Source organism: Dipteris shenzhenensis, chromosome 28, assembly GCF_047967505.1.
Source record: "Dipteris shenzhenensis isolate YYH24624 ecotype China chromosome 28, Dip_SZ_1.0, whole genome shotgun sequence".
Taxonomy (NCBI): Eukaryota; Viridiplantae; Streptophyta; class Polypodiopsida; order Gleicheniales; family Dipteridaceae; genus Dipteris; species Dipteris shenzhenensis.
In genome coordinates this window covers 13,721,753-13,738,630 of record NC_141623.1, presented here as the reverse complement: position 1 = coordinate 13,738,630, position 16,878 = coordinate 13,721,753, and the positions used below count along the sequence as shown (strand labels likewise).

The following is a 16,878-nucleotide window of genomic DNA, read 5'->3' as shown; positions in this document are numbered from 1 at the left end:
CACATGCATAGTCATTTCCAAGATGCACACAATCTGTCTTTCCGCTATCATAAGTGGAGAACCATTCCCTATGGGGAGTAACATGGAATGAAGCACCAGAATCCAAAATCCAATCCTGGGAATATGCATCATCTGAAGTGGTAAGCAACTCCGCAGATAAACTAGACATGAAGAGAATGTCATTGTCACTATCATGTGTGATTGCATTGATCTCCTCGATCTTCACTTTTCCTTTGTTCTCCGTTGGACTCTCTTCCTTTTGATTTGCACCCAATTTGCACATCCCTTATTTGTTCTTTCCACAAAGAAAAGTTTGTCCCATCAAACTTTTTAATGCTGAAAAACTCCTTTTCAGACATGGAAGAGGATGCCATGATGCAAATGAAACAAAATCCCAAATGCTAGTGCCTGCAAGAGAGAATCACACCAAATACCAGGTGCACCCAAATGTGTATGCCACAATAGAGTGAAATATCACCAAAACTCAAAGCTCAAAGCATCAAAAGATGCATCTGACTCATGTGCATATACTATGCATCCATATGAGCAAATCTGGCCCAAAAGAAAATGCCAATAAGTGCCAAATGACTCAAGCATAAACACCGTCCACTGGCATATGCATCAATAATATCTCATCCAAGAGAGCATAGCACTATCAGTGCATCACCTGCAATGTGTCAAAGCTGTCCCTCAGCATAAAATAGCATCCATGTGCAAAGCGTCCATAAAAAATAGCATCCCACAAGGCAATTTGGGCCTATCAGTGCATCCAATAAGGACCGTAATGCATCCAAATGGCCTATAAATCATCCACTGCAACCCAATGCACACCACGAATGAGCGCACACTGCTCAAACTATAACCAGAGTGATCTGCATAAGGTATGCTCAAGAAATCATAGTCCCACGGTAATGACCGCTACTGAAAATAGAACCTGAGATGCCTCAAAACATGGGCGCCATTGCATAATCAGAATCAGCAAGAAAATCTGCAAATAACTCTCTTCTGCCAGAACTCCAAAATCCCAACCAATGAGTGAGAAATGGGAGTCAACACTTATCCACTGCCATGTGGCATAAATCTAAGGTTTCAAAACCTTAGAATGAAAAATGCATAACAGAGAGACGAAATCGAATACACAGAGATCTATAACTCTGAAAATCCTCCACCGAATTGCGCAAGAACTGACACGTAGGGGTTTTTGGGCATCCGGAACGCAATGGGATAGACGGTTTTGGAAATCGTGGTCTCAATCACTGGGTCCAACACACAGACTGAAAAATGTTTTTGGAAACAGAGTTGTTTGTAAACTCCACCGGAGTGTGAATGATGAGCAACATAGAAGTTTTAGGACCTCTTGAGTCCACCGGAACTGACAGATCTGCAAATAGTTGCTCCAAACTTGAGTTCCAACACCCGGGCAAAAAATGTAGAAACTGACACAGTGAGTCAAAAATCCAATGAGATGATCCCAGATTCAAGAATGAAGGTGTTTCCAAGCTCCTGAAGTGAAGTGGACACCAAAAGCAAGCAATAGTTTCCTCTACAAGTCAATACGGAGTCTCTGTCATTAAACGGAACAGGGAAAAGCTCAAAAAATGACTTTTTCTGTGAAAACACTTAACAGACTCTCAAAACCACTTTGCAAAACCAAAGTGACTTTTCCAAAGGTTCCTCCAAGGTCTCTGCACACTCGAATGGAAGTAAAGTCACCCACAAGGCTTCCCACAGAGCTGCTGAGCTTCAAGCATTCACGCACGCTCAGCTAGATCACCCGGGCTCTGATACCAGTTGAGAGTGCTCTCAACGGAAGCAAGAACGGAAGAAGGAGAGAGAGAGAGAGAGAGAGAGAGAGAGAGAGCCACAAGTTTTGGTGGATGCAGAACCACCCTAATCTTCTTTTTCATTCATTTATATATGTGTTTGAGTATTGTACATAACCAGGGTAAAGGCATAGTGACCTTTAACCTCCACACTACATGCAAGTTTTACATGCAACTCCTACAGGTGAGTTCTATATGCAAGTTCTACATGCAGCTCCTACATGCGAGTTCTACATGCAACTCCTACATGTAGGAGTACATGCAACTCCTACATGCAAGTTCTACATGCGAGTTCTACATGCAACTCCTACGTGCAACTCCTACATGCGAGTTCTACATGCAAGTTCTACATGTGAGTTCTACATGCGAGTTCTACATGTAGGAGTACATGCAACTCCTACATGCAAGTTCTACATGCGAGTTCTACATGCAACTCCTATGTGCAACTCCTACATGCGAGTTCTACATGCAAGTTCTACATGCAACTTCTACATGCGAGTTCTACATGCAACTCCTACATGCGAGTTCTACATGCAACTCCTACATGCAACTTCTATATGCAAGTTCTACGTGTAGAGAGAGAATGTCTTACAATTCCTACATGCAGAGAGAGAAGCTCTCCAACTTGTATAAATACCCCATAATGGAATGAAGCTCACACTCTTTGGGGCATTGTGTTGAGTTCTACTTTCGTATTCCAAGCAATTGTGTCAAGTGTCCATGCTTCCTTACACTCCACCTCCAAAAGCATGTCCTAACCTTGCAACTCCTCCTCCCCTCTCCTCCAACCTTGCAACCCATGATGGAGAGGAGGTCTTATCTGAGAGCAACAAAGAAAGGGAGAACATCGAAATTGTGGGTGTTAACTCACCCAAATCAAGGTAAGCTCTTATTATGTATGTATGGTACAAAGGGGTATATCCTGGGCCATTGGCCTTTATCCCAACAGCCTCCCACTTAAAGGCCAATGTGCCTTTAAGTGAGAAGATGGGCATCCTAATGTCATCCGCCGACACCCATCAATACTCTGCAATGTGCAAACCGCTCTGAGGAAAGACTCTTTGTAAGAAGATTTGCAGGGTTCTCATCTGTGTGAACCTTGACAATCTGGATGCGCTTGTCCTCAATCACCTCTCTGATGAAGTGATACTTCACATCAATATGCTTTGTCTTCGCATGGAAGACAGGATTCCGTGCCAACTGGATGGCACTTTGACTATCACAGTCTAAAATTGGAACCTCTCTTGCAATGCTCAAGTCTCCCACTAGACGAGTAAGCCATATAGCTTCCTTGCATACCTCAGTGGCTGCAACATACTTTGCCTCAGTGATAGACAAAGCCGTACATGGCTGCAAATGAGAGACCCATGAAACTGCACCTCCAGTGAATGAGAAAACATATCATGTAGTAGATCTCCTGCTGTCTACATTCCCTGCAAAATCAGCATCTGCATATCTAACAACAGATGTGTCCTTCCTCCCAAAGAAAATGCACATGTTCTTTGTACCATTCAAGTATCTCATGATACCTTTCACTGCCTCCCAATGCTTCTTGCTAGGATTTGCCATATACCTGCTAAAAACTCCCACTGCAAAAGCAATATCTAGACGTGTAGCAACCATGGCATACATCAAGCTTCCTACTATGGATGCATAAGGTATCTTTGCCATTTCAGCCCGCTCCTCATCTGACTTAGGGCTGTCCGCTTGGCTGAGTTTCACATATGGAGGCAACGGAGTACTTATGGACTTCCCCCTCTCCATATTAAAATGCTTAAGTACCTTGCAAATATACTCTTTCTGTGATAAATGAAGGAGTTTCTTATTCCTATCCCGAATAATCCTCATGCCAAGTATGTGACTGGCATCACCCAAATCCTTCATGTCAAAGGTCTCATGCAACCTTTTCTTCAAGGCATCCACATCCAAAATAGATTTCCCAGCAATAAGCATGTCATCAATATATAAAATCAAAATAAGAAGACTGCCATCTGATGCCTTCTTTGTGTAGAGGCAATGATCTATCTCACTCCGGTGAAAAAATTTGAGATGCCTAGGGTGGGTTGATCCTTGACAACTTCTCCTTGGATGTTGACAGGGGCTACTAGCTTTAATAGTACTTCCTATAGGAGAAGCACAAAGAAGATTTGGAACATTAGATTCAAGAGGGTATTGAAGAACACCAAATGTCACATGTTACTTTGGGAATGATTAAGGTCCACCTTAGACAAGGTGCGACCAAGTAATTCATGGTGTTTGTGGGAACCATGTTGATTCAAAATATAGTTTACTTCATCTCATAAGCTAGCTCCTTAGATAAAATTTAAGACCACCCTTTTGTACTAGGATAAGGTTAGGATCCAACTGCTAGGGAGTAGAAAACTAACCTAGAATATTGTTTACTAACCCTTTAGTAGGATAAGGTTAGGACCTAGCTACTAGAGAGTAGAAAACTAACCTAGAATGTTTTTTACTCAAAGATGGATACATGTTCTCTTCTTGGTTAGTTGGTTAATACTCAAGCTAGATTAGATTCATGCTAGGAAATTTTAAGGTGCATATCCACGAAATAGGGAATCTTAAAATTGCAATGTCATGGCTTTGAGCTAGATTAGATTCTTGCTAGGAAATTTTAAGGTGCATATCCACGAAATAGGACATGCCAAGCTCCAAAACACGGTTGGGCATTCTAGCACCTCCACTGGTTTGTAAATCATGCCCTACTCTCTCCCTTACCAACCTTACCAAATCTCTGAAATAAGCAAACTGGAAGTGAGGATACACTGTTTGTAAGAATTAAAAAGCTTTTATTGTTTAAAATATGGTTGAGAATCCTAGCGTGACCTCTTGATGGAATTACCCAATGCATATGCTAGCACCGATCTCTTGATGGAATTCCACGCATGGGCTAGCATTGATGCTAGAGTCAAGGCCATGACCTAGTTCCATAGCTTGCCTACAACTAAACCAACAAGCTTGGTTGTTTGAACCAAAAAAGGTAATCCTTTCCTAATACTCATGGAACATACTTCAACATGACTTGTTGATGGAATTTCTCAATGCAAAAGGCTAGCAATAATAGTGGAGTCAAAACCATGACATTGCTTGTAGCTTGCCAACAACTAAACGAGCAATGTTCAGGGAGGTTTCAAGAATTCATCTCTAACAATGGTGGGGTGAATTGTTTCGTGCGAGCCACTAATTCTCTTAAGAGGTTGGCATTGATCTACGAACTTCTACATTGGGAACATGCAACAAATGATTGATTAAAAGCTTCTTGAGTAAATACTATCTAATTTTTGGTATGACCCATGCTATGTACATGTCATAATATCACCAATTGTGTGCTAAAACCATTGACAAAAATTTCCCCTAGTAAATACTATCCAAATTGCTACACCAAAAATGCTATATCTGCGAGAGGATTGATTAGCTACCTTGTGAAAAAAATTGACTACGTACCATAGAGGATACCTAGAATGAGAGTCAAGTGTACATATTCTTATTGCAACTATTGGGAGACAACATAACTATAGAGCTAGCTAGGAGTTTTAGCTATAGACATAGCCATAGTTAAGTTTTTTTTAATTTGTTCCCTCTTATTGTCGTTCTTCCATAGTCAGTGAATTGTTGCATCCCTCTCTTCCTATGGTCTATTGTTTCGTTCATGTGTAGTTGATTTGTGTGTATGATTCCAAACCTTCCATGATGCCCTTTGATTGTGTATGGAATTGCACATAATTGAAAAGGTAAAGCAGTCTTTCCCCCTCCCAAATAGAATCATCTTTCCCCCCCTTCAAAACACAACCATGTTCCCAAACACAATTAGTTTCTTTAGGTTGACCCTTTAATTATGTGTAGCACTGCACACAATTGAAGGGGTTTTGTAGGCTCCATGACACCAATGCTTGAGGAAACTTACCATCAAAATAGGATTGCTTGGAGGGGTAGAGCCTACTCAACAATGGCAGCACTCATTTATGACCCAAGGTATGAGGCTTGACTATTAAAGAATGTTCTTGCCTTAGTTGAACATTATAGGGGACGAGCATTTTTTGAGCGAAATCTTCCGAGCATTCGAGCGAAGGAAAAAAAAATCTTCCAACTATGCATAAATATGGCAAAAATCGATTAGAAGAAAACATAGTTTCACTTAGAAATATGCAAAGTATTATAGCAATGCCTATTTTATACAAAAATCTTTAGGTGAATCTTTAGGAATGGTGAGAGCATAATGGGATGGCTTTTGAAGAAACCCACATGTAGAGTAGACTTCACCATGAAAATTCCCTTTATCATCCTTCTTACAACTTTTACTTAATAGGGGGTGACATTGAAAACCCTCTCTCAACCTCTTTTCATGAAAGGGTTTCTTCAAAGAAAACCCATTGAAGCAAGCCATCCAAGTTGTTTCGTTAGCGAAACCCCTTTTGAAGCAGGTCTCCCAAGGTAGTTTCGCTGGCGAAACTACCTTGAATAGCACTTTTAAGAGTGACATAACTTTCATATCCAATGTCCAAATATAGTCATTCAACCACTCAAATTGATCGGAACACCCCATTTGAGCAAATCTGCGGAGTTATATTTTGGAAAATCTTGCATATATAGTATTAAATATTACATGTATTTTATGAGAGTGATATATAAGCCCAAGTTAATACTTATTTATAGTAATTTAAACTTCTTTAGAAACATGTCCATAAATATCTTGTTATTTATGCTATAAAAACACTAAAAAGATATTGTCGTATGATATAAATGTGTTAATAAGTAATTATATATCATAGTATTATTACATTGAGAGTGATTATGAGGGATGTTTCTTAAAGGAATCAACACTTTTTTAAGGTAATAACAAGGGTACAAAGGGATGTCTCTAAATAAGAAAATTATGTTGTGTAAAAATGAATGAGTGACTAGTCTATATATTTTTATGATAAAGGGATCTAGTTCTAGTGAGAATAAAAGTGTAAAAACCATGTTTCCTAAAGAAATACATTTTTTAAAGTCTCTTGAAAAACACACTCGGATAAACCTGCTCATAGGTTTTTGCTCATAAAATTGACACATCCAACATTATAAGTCCGGTGGAACTTCTCTTTGCAGACTACGGTGTGCGAAAGTTACAAAAAATTTCCATTCAAGAAAGAGGACACCAAATTTTGCAAGTGTTTTTTTGGCATACTATTAAATTGAATGAAGTTGTTTCAAACTTTGGATTAAACCACCAAATTAGTTTTGCGGGTTGATGGTAGATGAGGCCCAAACAAATTGGCAGCCAGTGAGGGCTCTACATAATGGAAGAGAAGACAATGTAATTGAAAGAGCGATCACGTTTTTTCATTGGGAGAAAGAGTCACAAGAAAATACATATACCAAAGACATTGAGAAAGACACTTAGAACATTGTAGAGTCTAGAGGAATATAAAAACAAGAGGATAGTCACATATTGTGAGAGCATGGTGGAATCCCTTCTTAACCCATGCACTCATTTGATCCTTAGTCCACTTGTGACTTAAACATTATATATATATAATGTAAGAATCCATATGGTTGTCTATGTTCCTAGGTAAAGCGATAACAAGCTAGGGAAAACATGCATTACCTGTCTACCCAATCGTAACTATGATGTTCTAACATCTAGTTTGTTTGGATGGTGGCAGGTAAGTGGACCTTGACCTCGGGACGTGGACTGCCTAAGGATTTGAAATCTTTTTGTCAAACTCAATATTATTGAAAATTCTTGATTTTGGTGATTTTTTTTTGCAAACTTTGGTTATTGCATTTTTCAACTTAGGTGTCTTAAACATTTATTCCTCATATGTTTCCCTTTAAAAAAAACTTTTTTATCCAATTGATGGAATTAATTGTATGGTTCAATTATTGATGGGAGTTTTTAATCTAAACACACACTTGCAAAGAATACACATGGATTACTACCATAATCGTACTCATTGCATTACCATAGCCATTGCACAATGCAACTGCAAGAGGAGGTCGACAGAGACAACCCTCACACACACACCCTTTGACATCTTACTATGTGCATATGCCCTAAAATACTAAGGGTGAGTTCCTACAATTAACAACCTTCCCAAACATATTCTATAGAAACACAAGAGATTACCAGATCCCCCCACACACATCGTATGAAAAAGTCACCCAATGGAAGCTCACCAAAAAGGATAAGAGTGAAAATCATGGTTTGTCAGGTTTTCCCTCTACGTTGGTGAGAATGAGAAAAGGACAACTTAAAGACAAAGAACTGCATGCCAGAGATGCAATTGTAGACACAACATTGAAAAACTATTCCAGTCAAACGTTGGATATAATGACTTCACTTGCCTAAGAACCTCATTGGACTATAAGCACAAGCTCAAGAAAAACTGGTTTGTAATGTTAAGGCAACTGGGGCCTCCTTCATTCTTCATCACATTCTCGATTGAACAGAGGCAGCCAGCATGACCATGGCTTGCTGTGGGTCAACAATGCACCAGCTTATGGAAATTCTTCTGACGAAGAGGTGATTAGATTCATTGACATACATAACAACAAGCCTTTCACTACTGGACTTGCTGAGGCAGGACCTTTAGACACATAAACACCTGAAAACTTGCAATAAACGTGGCAAAGGATGTAGATTTGAATTTTTCAAGGGCTCCTATGTGAACCACACAAATATTACTTCCATTAGAGCAAGAACTTCCAGATCAAAAGGATAAACAAAACTTCGAGAGGATTATCAAACTACATCCACATTGGAACTTGACTTTGAATCATTCATAGATTACAACTATTAGCCCTACTCTCAATGACCAAACAATGGAAATTTTGCTTAAAAAGGCATCCCAAGGACTCACACACTAGCGACTTTAATCTAAAATTGTCAAAACTATGGGGAGCAAATCCAAACGTCCAATTTCTTTTGATCCCACATGGAGATGCAGCTTACTGTACGTCGTACATCGCTAAGGCTTATAAGGCCATCGTAGAGGTGGTTAAAAAAGCTTTGAACAAAACACTCAATGGGAAAACACCTGCCAATGAGACTTTACACAAGTTGAACAATGTGATTCTCAATACTCAACACATCAGTGCACAACAAGCAATGTACCTATGTTTGTCCTTACCCTTGACAAGCAACACCAAGGAGTTCATGCACACTAGCCCTCTAGAAGATTGAACATTGCTACTTAAGCACAGTTGGTAGCTAGAGAAAATGGACCTTGACAGCCAAGATATCTTCTTCGATGGCATAATAAAAAAGTATATTAAACAACCCTCCAGTTTGGTTGTGGCAGAGTACGCGAGTGAGTTCTCTTTCCTTGGAAACAAAACAAGGACACAAAGATGCCAAAAGGTTATACATTACAACAGCTACAGCACGAAGGGCCCCAAGAACCATTACAGGGAGTTATGCCTTCTTTACTCGATGGAGGAACATGCACAATACAACAAGAACCCCATATGGCATGACAAGTACCAGTCCAATGTAAGCACAATTGAATGAAATAGACTTAAAAAGATAATAAAGCACTGAGGCTACCTCCTTAGAGCTTTATTATATGCTATTGCCACTTGTCCACTGCTCTTACACATGGATACTTAGTCTCGACACAACAATTACATGGCATTGGTATCCCTTTAAGTCATCCTTATTCCCAATCCAACCAGGTGTTGCTAGGACAATATACAGAGCATAGGGGCTATCAATGGATTCATTAGCATTCGACCCAATACGTATAAAGACACATGGCCTGGTCTACACAACACTGTCTAGAATCCATGACCCAGACAATCTATTCTTATTAGAAAAAGTTGAGCTAAAACAAATAAAGATGGACCGAGGCATCATCAACGAAATGGAGCGTCTATGGATAGAATCATCATGGACAATGGACCAAGTGGGTCTATGATCTATCGCACAAAATCGACTAAGAAGATACTATAGTCTTCAAGGATGGCATTCGATGTTTGTTGACGATATTCTAAACGGAAAGTCAGAGAAAAATATTTACAAGCCACCACTAGCAAAAAATCCCCCACAAACTCCGACTTACGTATTGGGGGACTTCAACAGCATAACAACAGAAGGCATGAAACAATTAGAAGAGCTCATGAGCATGCAACAACTCATTTGCACACCTCCTATGATCTATGGGTCACATATTATTCCCTCGGAGGGTTGGCTAGAACATACATCAACATGGTGTCGGGAGCCGATTCTCGGAAGGAAACCGGTGCCACCCGGCAATCGACCATAGGTCGGGAGCTGGTGGCCCAGTTTTTGATCAAGAATTGACGACCAAGGTCGATTTCTGATCGTTGGTGGCTTGGGGAGGGGCGGTACGTGTGTCATTTATAGATTAGCCTTTTTTGTGGCATGGGGTTATTATATGTGGCATGGCGTGGTTGGTTCGTAGCTATGCGTCGAAAAACTTCGTGGTTACATGTGGCATGGTGTGGTTTGTTCGCGTGGTTATACATGGCGACGGTTTGGTGAGTGAGTGGTAGACGTGCTTTGTTGTGAGTGGTAGACGTGTTTTGTTGTGAGTGGGTGGTTGGACACATGTGTGTGCTTGTGAATGGTCCGTGTGTGTGCTTGTGATTGGTTAAAGTGCATCCATGCTTTTTAGATTGTGGATTGTGTGTTTGTGGGATTTTGATTGTCCACCGTTCGATTTGTTGTGATCGTGTGGTTGTTGTGTGTGATATATGTATTGTGTAGTCTTTGTGTTTGTTGTGATCGTCTGGGGCGAGCTTCTGCATGCTCGCCCCAGAACAAACGTTTTTGTTCTGTTGATTAAAAGTTTTTGCTTGGTCGGGATTCTCTAGAGGCTATTGTCATGGCGATGCTTTTGCATTTCTCTAGAGGCTTTTCTTGTGGAGTGCTACGATGGGATTTTTGGTTCGGATTTCAAATTTTTGTAGCTTCTGCGTTCTGTGGCTATATATTCGATGGATGGCTTGGTTGGTTTGTGGGTGTGTCTTTCAGTTTGGGAGTTGAGGCTAGGGAAGTTGGGGGTTCTGTTGTAGATTCTATTGTTAGTGATGTCGGGGTTGCGTCTGCTGGGTTGGATGGACAGGCTGCTGGTAGTCATTGCGGGGTTGCATCTTCTGTAGGTCGTGTAGCTGTGGGCGGGGGACACTCATCTTGTTATTCTCTCTTTTGCCACACAACAGATTGGTTGTGTTCAGCTCTCTAACTGTTGGCTCCCAGCAACAGAGCCTCTTCTGAAAAAGCATGGGCGACGACCGGCAGTGCTTACAGGAGGGCTGGGACAGGCGGAAGCACACCGTTGCCTTTGATCCTTCGGAGATTCTGACTTCGGACAGTGTCCGTCGTTTACGAATCATTAGTGCTGTGGTCGCCAGTGGGGGCACCCTCTCTGAAGAAAGGGTTAGGATTTTGATGGACAGAGTATGTAATTATCCTCCACAGACGTTACAGCATATCTTTGCGGCACAGAACATAGAAGAATGGATGCAACGGATCATAGAGAGCTTGGTTGCCATTGACGATGATAAAGCCGACGCTCCCGCCCAGGGTCTTTCTCCAACCGAGCTGGATCTTCTCGAAAAGGCCTTCGACAGACAATATGAGGACCCAGAAGGCTTCGTTGTCTTCTATGTTCAGCAGTATATTGATCGGTGTTTCAGAAACTGGGCTCAAGATTCTAAGACCTGGTATGCGCCATGCGCTCCAATAGTCCAGTCTAGCGGCTGGGGAAAGTCTAGGGCAATGAAAGAGGTTGCACATGCCGCTAGCGGTATGGTGGTATTCTATTTCTCGTTGCTTCAAGCCACATCGACAGGGTACCCTCCCTCGCACCCACAATTGAGACAGCACTTTGTGACGATGACCAAAGTTGAGCAGGCTTTCGCCATCTTCCGGGCCTGCTTTGATTGGTTGGCCAGCGAAGAAACGTTTCCAGATAGAGCCGAGCTGTTTCACAGACAGCAGACCAAGGACTATGGTGGCATACTAGACAGACTTTTAGAGCGACCAGAGTGCTCTTCGGACGAGATGAAGCTTGCATGTTCTGCTGTCTGGAACAAATTCGAAAAGTCCCTCAAAAAATCTGATGTTCAGTTTTTGTTCGTGATAGACGAAGCCAGGGAGCTTCTTACTCAAGCTCATGGTACAGGTCACAGAAGCTTTACTGTTTTTAGAAGAGCCTGCGCAGAGCTGCCTCTCAAGGTTGATGGAGCTCAATGCATGGGATCGTTTGTGTTGTTTATTGATACAACTGCAAGGGTGAGCAATTGTACCCCTGTGAATAGGGAGGACCCAAGTGCTAAAGTGAGGATCGGTCTCCAGCAACTTTTTGGGCCGTTATCAAGAATGCCCACGTTTAATGTACTTGCTACATCGCAACCCACCACTCTGAACGAGGCTGCAGAACCAAAACGTTTTCTCGTTCGTGGCAGGCCATTGTGGGCTGCTTTTCTGGAAGGTCACAATACAAAAGAATTGGTAAATCTGGCAAAAGTCAAGCTGCTTGGAGGGCTAGAAGTAAAGTCAGTGCAGGGGCAAGAAAAGCTGAAGTCTCGAGATATGTCATTAGTGTTTCTTGGCCGTCGAATAGGTGTGGATGTTTGCCCACAGTCAATGGTTGCTCAAGAGCTGGTTGCATCACATATGCGCATCTGTCTGCATACATCAGCAGCTAGAGATTATGTGCTCACGCATGCGCTACCTGAACCTGTTTTAGCTGAAGCAGCAGCACAGGTTCTGCACAGTGAAGTCTTGGTTACTACACAACTTCGACATTTAAACTCTCTACTCCTGAATGGCATTGCGAGTGCAGGAGAAAGAGGAGATCTAGTAGCACGGTTTTTACTACTTAATGCCATGGACAGTTTACAGAACTGGGAGGCTTTCTCTACTCCTCAAGGGTTGGAAGAGTTTCTTGAAGCTTTCTTGAGGAACTGGATGGGGTTCACAAAGTCAGGCCATCTGAAAAAAGCACGTGTGTTTTTCAATGCATTTTATCGCTTTTATGGTGGATACCCTTCAAGTGACGTTCTCAAGACTTTTATAAGGAATTGTGCGGCCATGATATGCAATAAAGGGCAGGAGGCATATGATCTCATCATACCTTTTGTGTTGCCTAATCATAAGGGAGAATATGACATTGGTGATAACAGCTGCATAGGTTGCATAGCAATCCAAGTCAGAAACAGGAAAAACGTGGTTGATTCAGTAGGCACCCTAAAGGACATGCGCACTTATCAGAGAAGAGTTTTTTTTGAGGGGAAGGCCGTGCCTATTGTTTTGAGTTTGTTGCATGTGGGGCAGACGATAGAAGCAACCAAAGGTTCTCCTCAAAAAAGAAAAAGATCCAAGAGAGAAATGAAGACACAGTTGGTAAAAGAGGCAGCTGATGTCGTCGAGTTTACAGTGGAGAGTTTGGATGAAGTCCAGTGCCCAGATGAATATATGGAAGTGCTCCAATTAGTGCTCAGAGAATCACCAGAGCCCATGAGCATTTTGAAGGCAGAGAATGCTGAGGTGTTAGAGTTGACTGCACTACGAAGGATAATGCACGATGTGTATCCATAGGAGGCAGCAGATGCTCTGGGAAAAAGAAAGGATAGAGAAGAGTCTTTCTTCACGAGAAGGCTGTGCCTAATGTGATTTTGTTGAATGTGGGGCCATGACAATATACTTCTGTAAGGTTTTGGACCTCATCAATTAGAGTCAGGCGTTAAGGGCTATGTCAAGAGAGTTACTTGATTTTGTTTTGAGAATGGGAAGTTTCATGAGACTGTCTAGTACTTTTGGTATTAGTGTGTAACTGTCTATAGGATTTCTGGTTATGCAAGGAAGGAGACCTGAATTCTAATTAAAGTTAATTGAGTTGTACTTCACTTTTCTTGAAAGCACCTATAAAGGCTCAAACTAAAGGTCTTGAGTTCTATATGGTTGTTAAATTGAGTGAGTGTATCCACATCTCCATCTTTGCAAGTTTTTTTTAAAAATAATTGGGTGCATTCTAAAGTTCAATATAGTAGTATTTTAGCATTGAGGTTTTGCTAGTTGTAATCTTACTAGACTCTAAAAGTTTAGTTGAAGCATATTTTCTTACAACTGGATTGTTAAGGAACCCTTCTTACAGTGATTGGGTCTCTTCTTGATTAAACGAGTCTATTTAGAACTATTGCAGTTTGCTCTCGAGATGAGAACATCTCGTTTGTTAAGAGGGAGTGAATGTTACATACTAACTATTTCAGAGTTCGACTCTAGTTAATTTTGGAATTACTTAGAGACTTATTTCTATTTATTGCTATTTTTTGTATGTGAAAGCTGATGAATCCATTAATGAAACCAGCTCCTTCCAGCCCTCCGCCAACATTACCAGAGGTCGTTGCCCTTCCTCGTCCTGCCACTACAAATGCAGCTCCCTCTGCTACCCCAAGAGCACCCCAATTGCCCCTCGCAGCCACACCATGCCTACTCCTGTGGAGAATGGAGGTGCTGCAAGCTTAACCAGCCACCCCCCTACCATCTTTTGCTTGATAGAAATCATCTCCGACAAGCAAGACCTATCCTTCGTAGACAAAGTGCTCATCCCTGAGGGGCAAATCGCAGCTCTCTGTAACACACTCTTGCTGGATCAGCAACCCTTGATAAACAAGGGAAGCTTGCCAAGCTTGGCTTCAATGCACTCAGTTACTTAAAGAAGAAAAGCCGAGCCCCTCGTGTTAATCTCTTGGCTTAATCAGCTCGATAGTTATTTTTCCCCTTACACTTTATGTGCAAAATGGTCTCTTATATCTGATGCACCTTCTCCCCTTACACTTTATGTGCAAAATGGTCTCTTATATCCGATGCAAAAATACAGTAATGAAAACTGAGTATTTAGAGGAGTTTACCTCAACTATACCTTCACCAGTTGCAACTTCAAAATCCATAGAACTTGTAAGCCCTATCAGGGCTGGTTGCCCTGCCCATATTTCAAATAAATGTTGTTTGCATGCACAAAAGAAGGCTCTGACCTGCCTGCAAATTCAGTCTGTCATTGTAACACATAAAGCTACTCGAGCTGAACCCTTGTGCTAGATAAATTACTGTTTTACGACAACCAGCCACAAGGTTAATCAATACACAAAAAAGAGAGAAATTATCAGAGGAACAAACAACCAAAGTCCACTGGGGTACAAAGAGCAAGGTGGTGAAGTAGAACAATAGCAAATCAGAACCAAAAAACAGTTCCATAACTCCCTAACAAGTTGGAGAGTCACATCTAGTTGATAGCAGTGGCATCATATCTAAGCTTCCTCGTCTTTTGTTGAGATAGTTACCAGCACCTATTTGTGCAGCTCCAAAGTCAAAAGTGGTAGACACTTATTTGGCAGAGCTATTGCATGTGATTTCTGTTATCTTTCTAGGATAATCATCCTCCCAAACTTCAAACATCACTACCCCATCCTCACATCAACCTCATCAGAAACCCTTTATAGGAAGTGGAAGTGACAAAAGGGGTTCCACAAATGAGACCCTAAGTAAAGAATCTCTCCATACACCTCCACTAACTAACCCAAGCCACATACAGACATTAAAAATTTCTCAAACATTGTTTACATAAAAAATTCCTATGGATTTTCTAGCATGCATGGCACATGAGTGTATAAAAATTATGTATGAGGAGACTTAATAGTACTAAGATCATCCACCCCAGCCCCTTGGTGGCGGCAGATCCTCCCATCCCACTTTCTTTGTAGTACCACCTGTGTATTGCATGTGTGTGCATTGAAGTCACCAAGGAGGGTATCTCCTTGCGTGGAGAACTTTGTAATGTCATCATGTATCGTCACGAAGCTGGTGGCATCATCGATGGGGGTGGCGGATGTGGCAGGGATGCTTTATACTCTGACATTGAGAGCCTTACTGCTCCAAAATGGTGGCTGAAACAATTGTCTTCGTAGGCTCTCATTTCACGACATCCACTCATCTGCACGTCCTTGTGATGGTCGACTACATGGTAGTTATCTGTGATTCCACTGCCTCAACCATTGCTCGGGGCTGTTACCACGGCTTCGACCACCTTATGGAGCTGTGATATATTTTTGCTCAAGCTATGGATGAGGTGGGGCTGCTCCTCCTCTCATGTTTAAAGGTAGTGTACGTCGATGAGAAGATAGATGCTCCCAAGCGTCCGATGGGATCGTGTGACCATGGAGAGACGAGTATGGATATGGTGTGAATGTGGCATGGGTGATAGGAGGTAGAGACCTAGGTGGGGCTTTCTTTGGCTTTCCTATTATAGCTTCCCTTGCTCAAATTTACGCAGGGGGGAAGGGCACAAAGCCCTTCCTATCCATTAACTGAAACAGGATGATCACAAGACAATGGAATGAAGGGGGCTCCTGCCCGCTAGTGACACACTTACTATTCCAAGTGGTTCCTTCCCCTATCGGTGCTTTTCAAGTCTGATTTGCTGTCCTGGTTATCTTCTAGAATAGTCCAATGAACTTTGGAGTAGACTGGCGTTTTTTGACAGGTTCTTGACAGATCAGGGAGCTGAAGGGGTGTTTCTTGATCTTCCTGCAGGTCTCGGTGAGGCAAACAACTGGAGCAGATCTTTGTCAGGTGTTGGGGCTTGGGCTGGGCTGGGGGGGAGAGAGAGGAGAGAGAGAGAGAGAGAGACGTCCTCAGGAGGCCTCACAGGCCTATGGGACAAAACACACACCAAAAGGATAAACACCAAACATCAGTTATAGACTGAGGGTCTCTTGGAAGTGTGTATAGCACTCACAAAGTTATTATAGGTTAACTATGGTCTACTACAAAAGATAATCGGCTTGCATTGCATCAGTTTAAGACTGAGGCAGTCGATAGAGCGAGCGAGGAAAAGCGAGCGGGCCCAAAAAAGCGAGCGAGCTTTTCCACAATTTCCTTATCGAGGTATTCAACATAGCTTTGTGGAAACCACTATTTGGGAAAATTGTCGAAAATAAAACTTATGTCACTATGTGTAACTATACCAATATTGTGAATTATAGTCTACCTTAACTTCCAATTGGAGCCATACTCACATTATGCAACAAT

General features: G+C 41.7%; 1 protein-coding gene across 2 annotated transcripts; it reads left to right on the top strand.

The window, feature by feature from the left end:
• Nucleotides 1–10,578: 10,578 nt before the first annotated feature.
• On the top strand, nucleotides 10,579–13,718 carry LOC147883203 (uncharacterized). 2 transcript variants are annotated; one of them, XM_087399199.1, is made up of 2 exons: nucleotides 10,579–11,084; nucleotides 11,116–13,718. In XM_087399199.1, the coding sequence occupies exon 2, from the start codon at nucleotides 11,236–11,238 to the stop codon at nucleotides 13,387–13,389; it is 2,154 nt and encodes a 717-aa protein (XP_087255325.1). In that variant the 5' UTR covers nucleotides 10,579–11,084; nucleotides 11,116–11,235; the 3' UTR covers nucleotides 13,390–13,718. The 2 variants fall into 2 exon arrangements, with proteins under 2 accessions (XP_087255325.1, XP_087255324.1); XM_087399198.1 differs by having other exon boundaries at nucleotides 10,579–13,718.
• The last annotated feature ends 3,160 nt before the right edge of the window (nucleotides 13,719–16,878 follow it).

Excerpts from the sequence above, each read along its gene's own strand:
- LOC147883203 (XM_087399198.1), top strand. The coding sequence starts at position 11,068 with ATGGGCGACGACCGGCAGTGCTTACAGGAGGGCTGGGACAGGCGGAAG.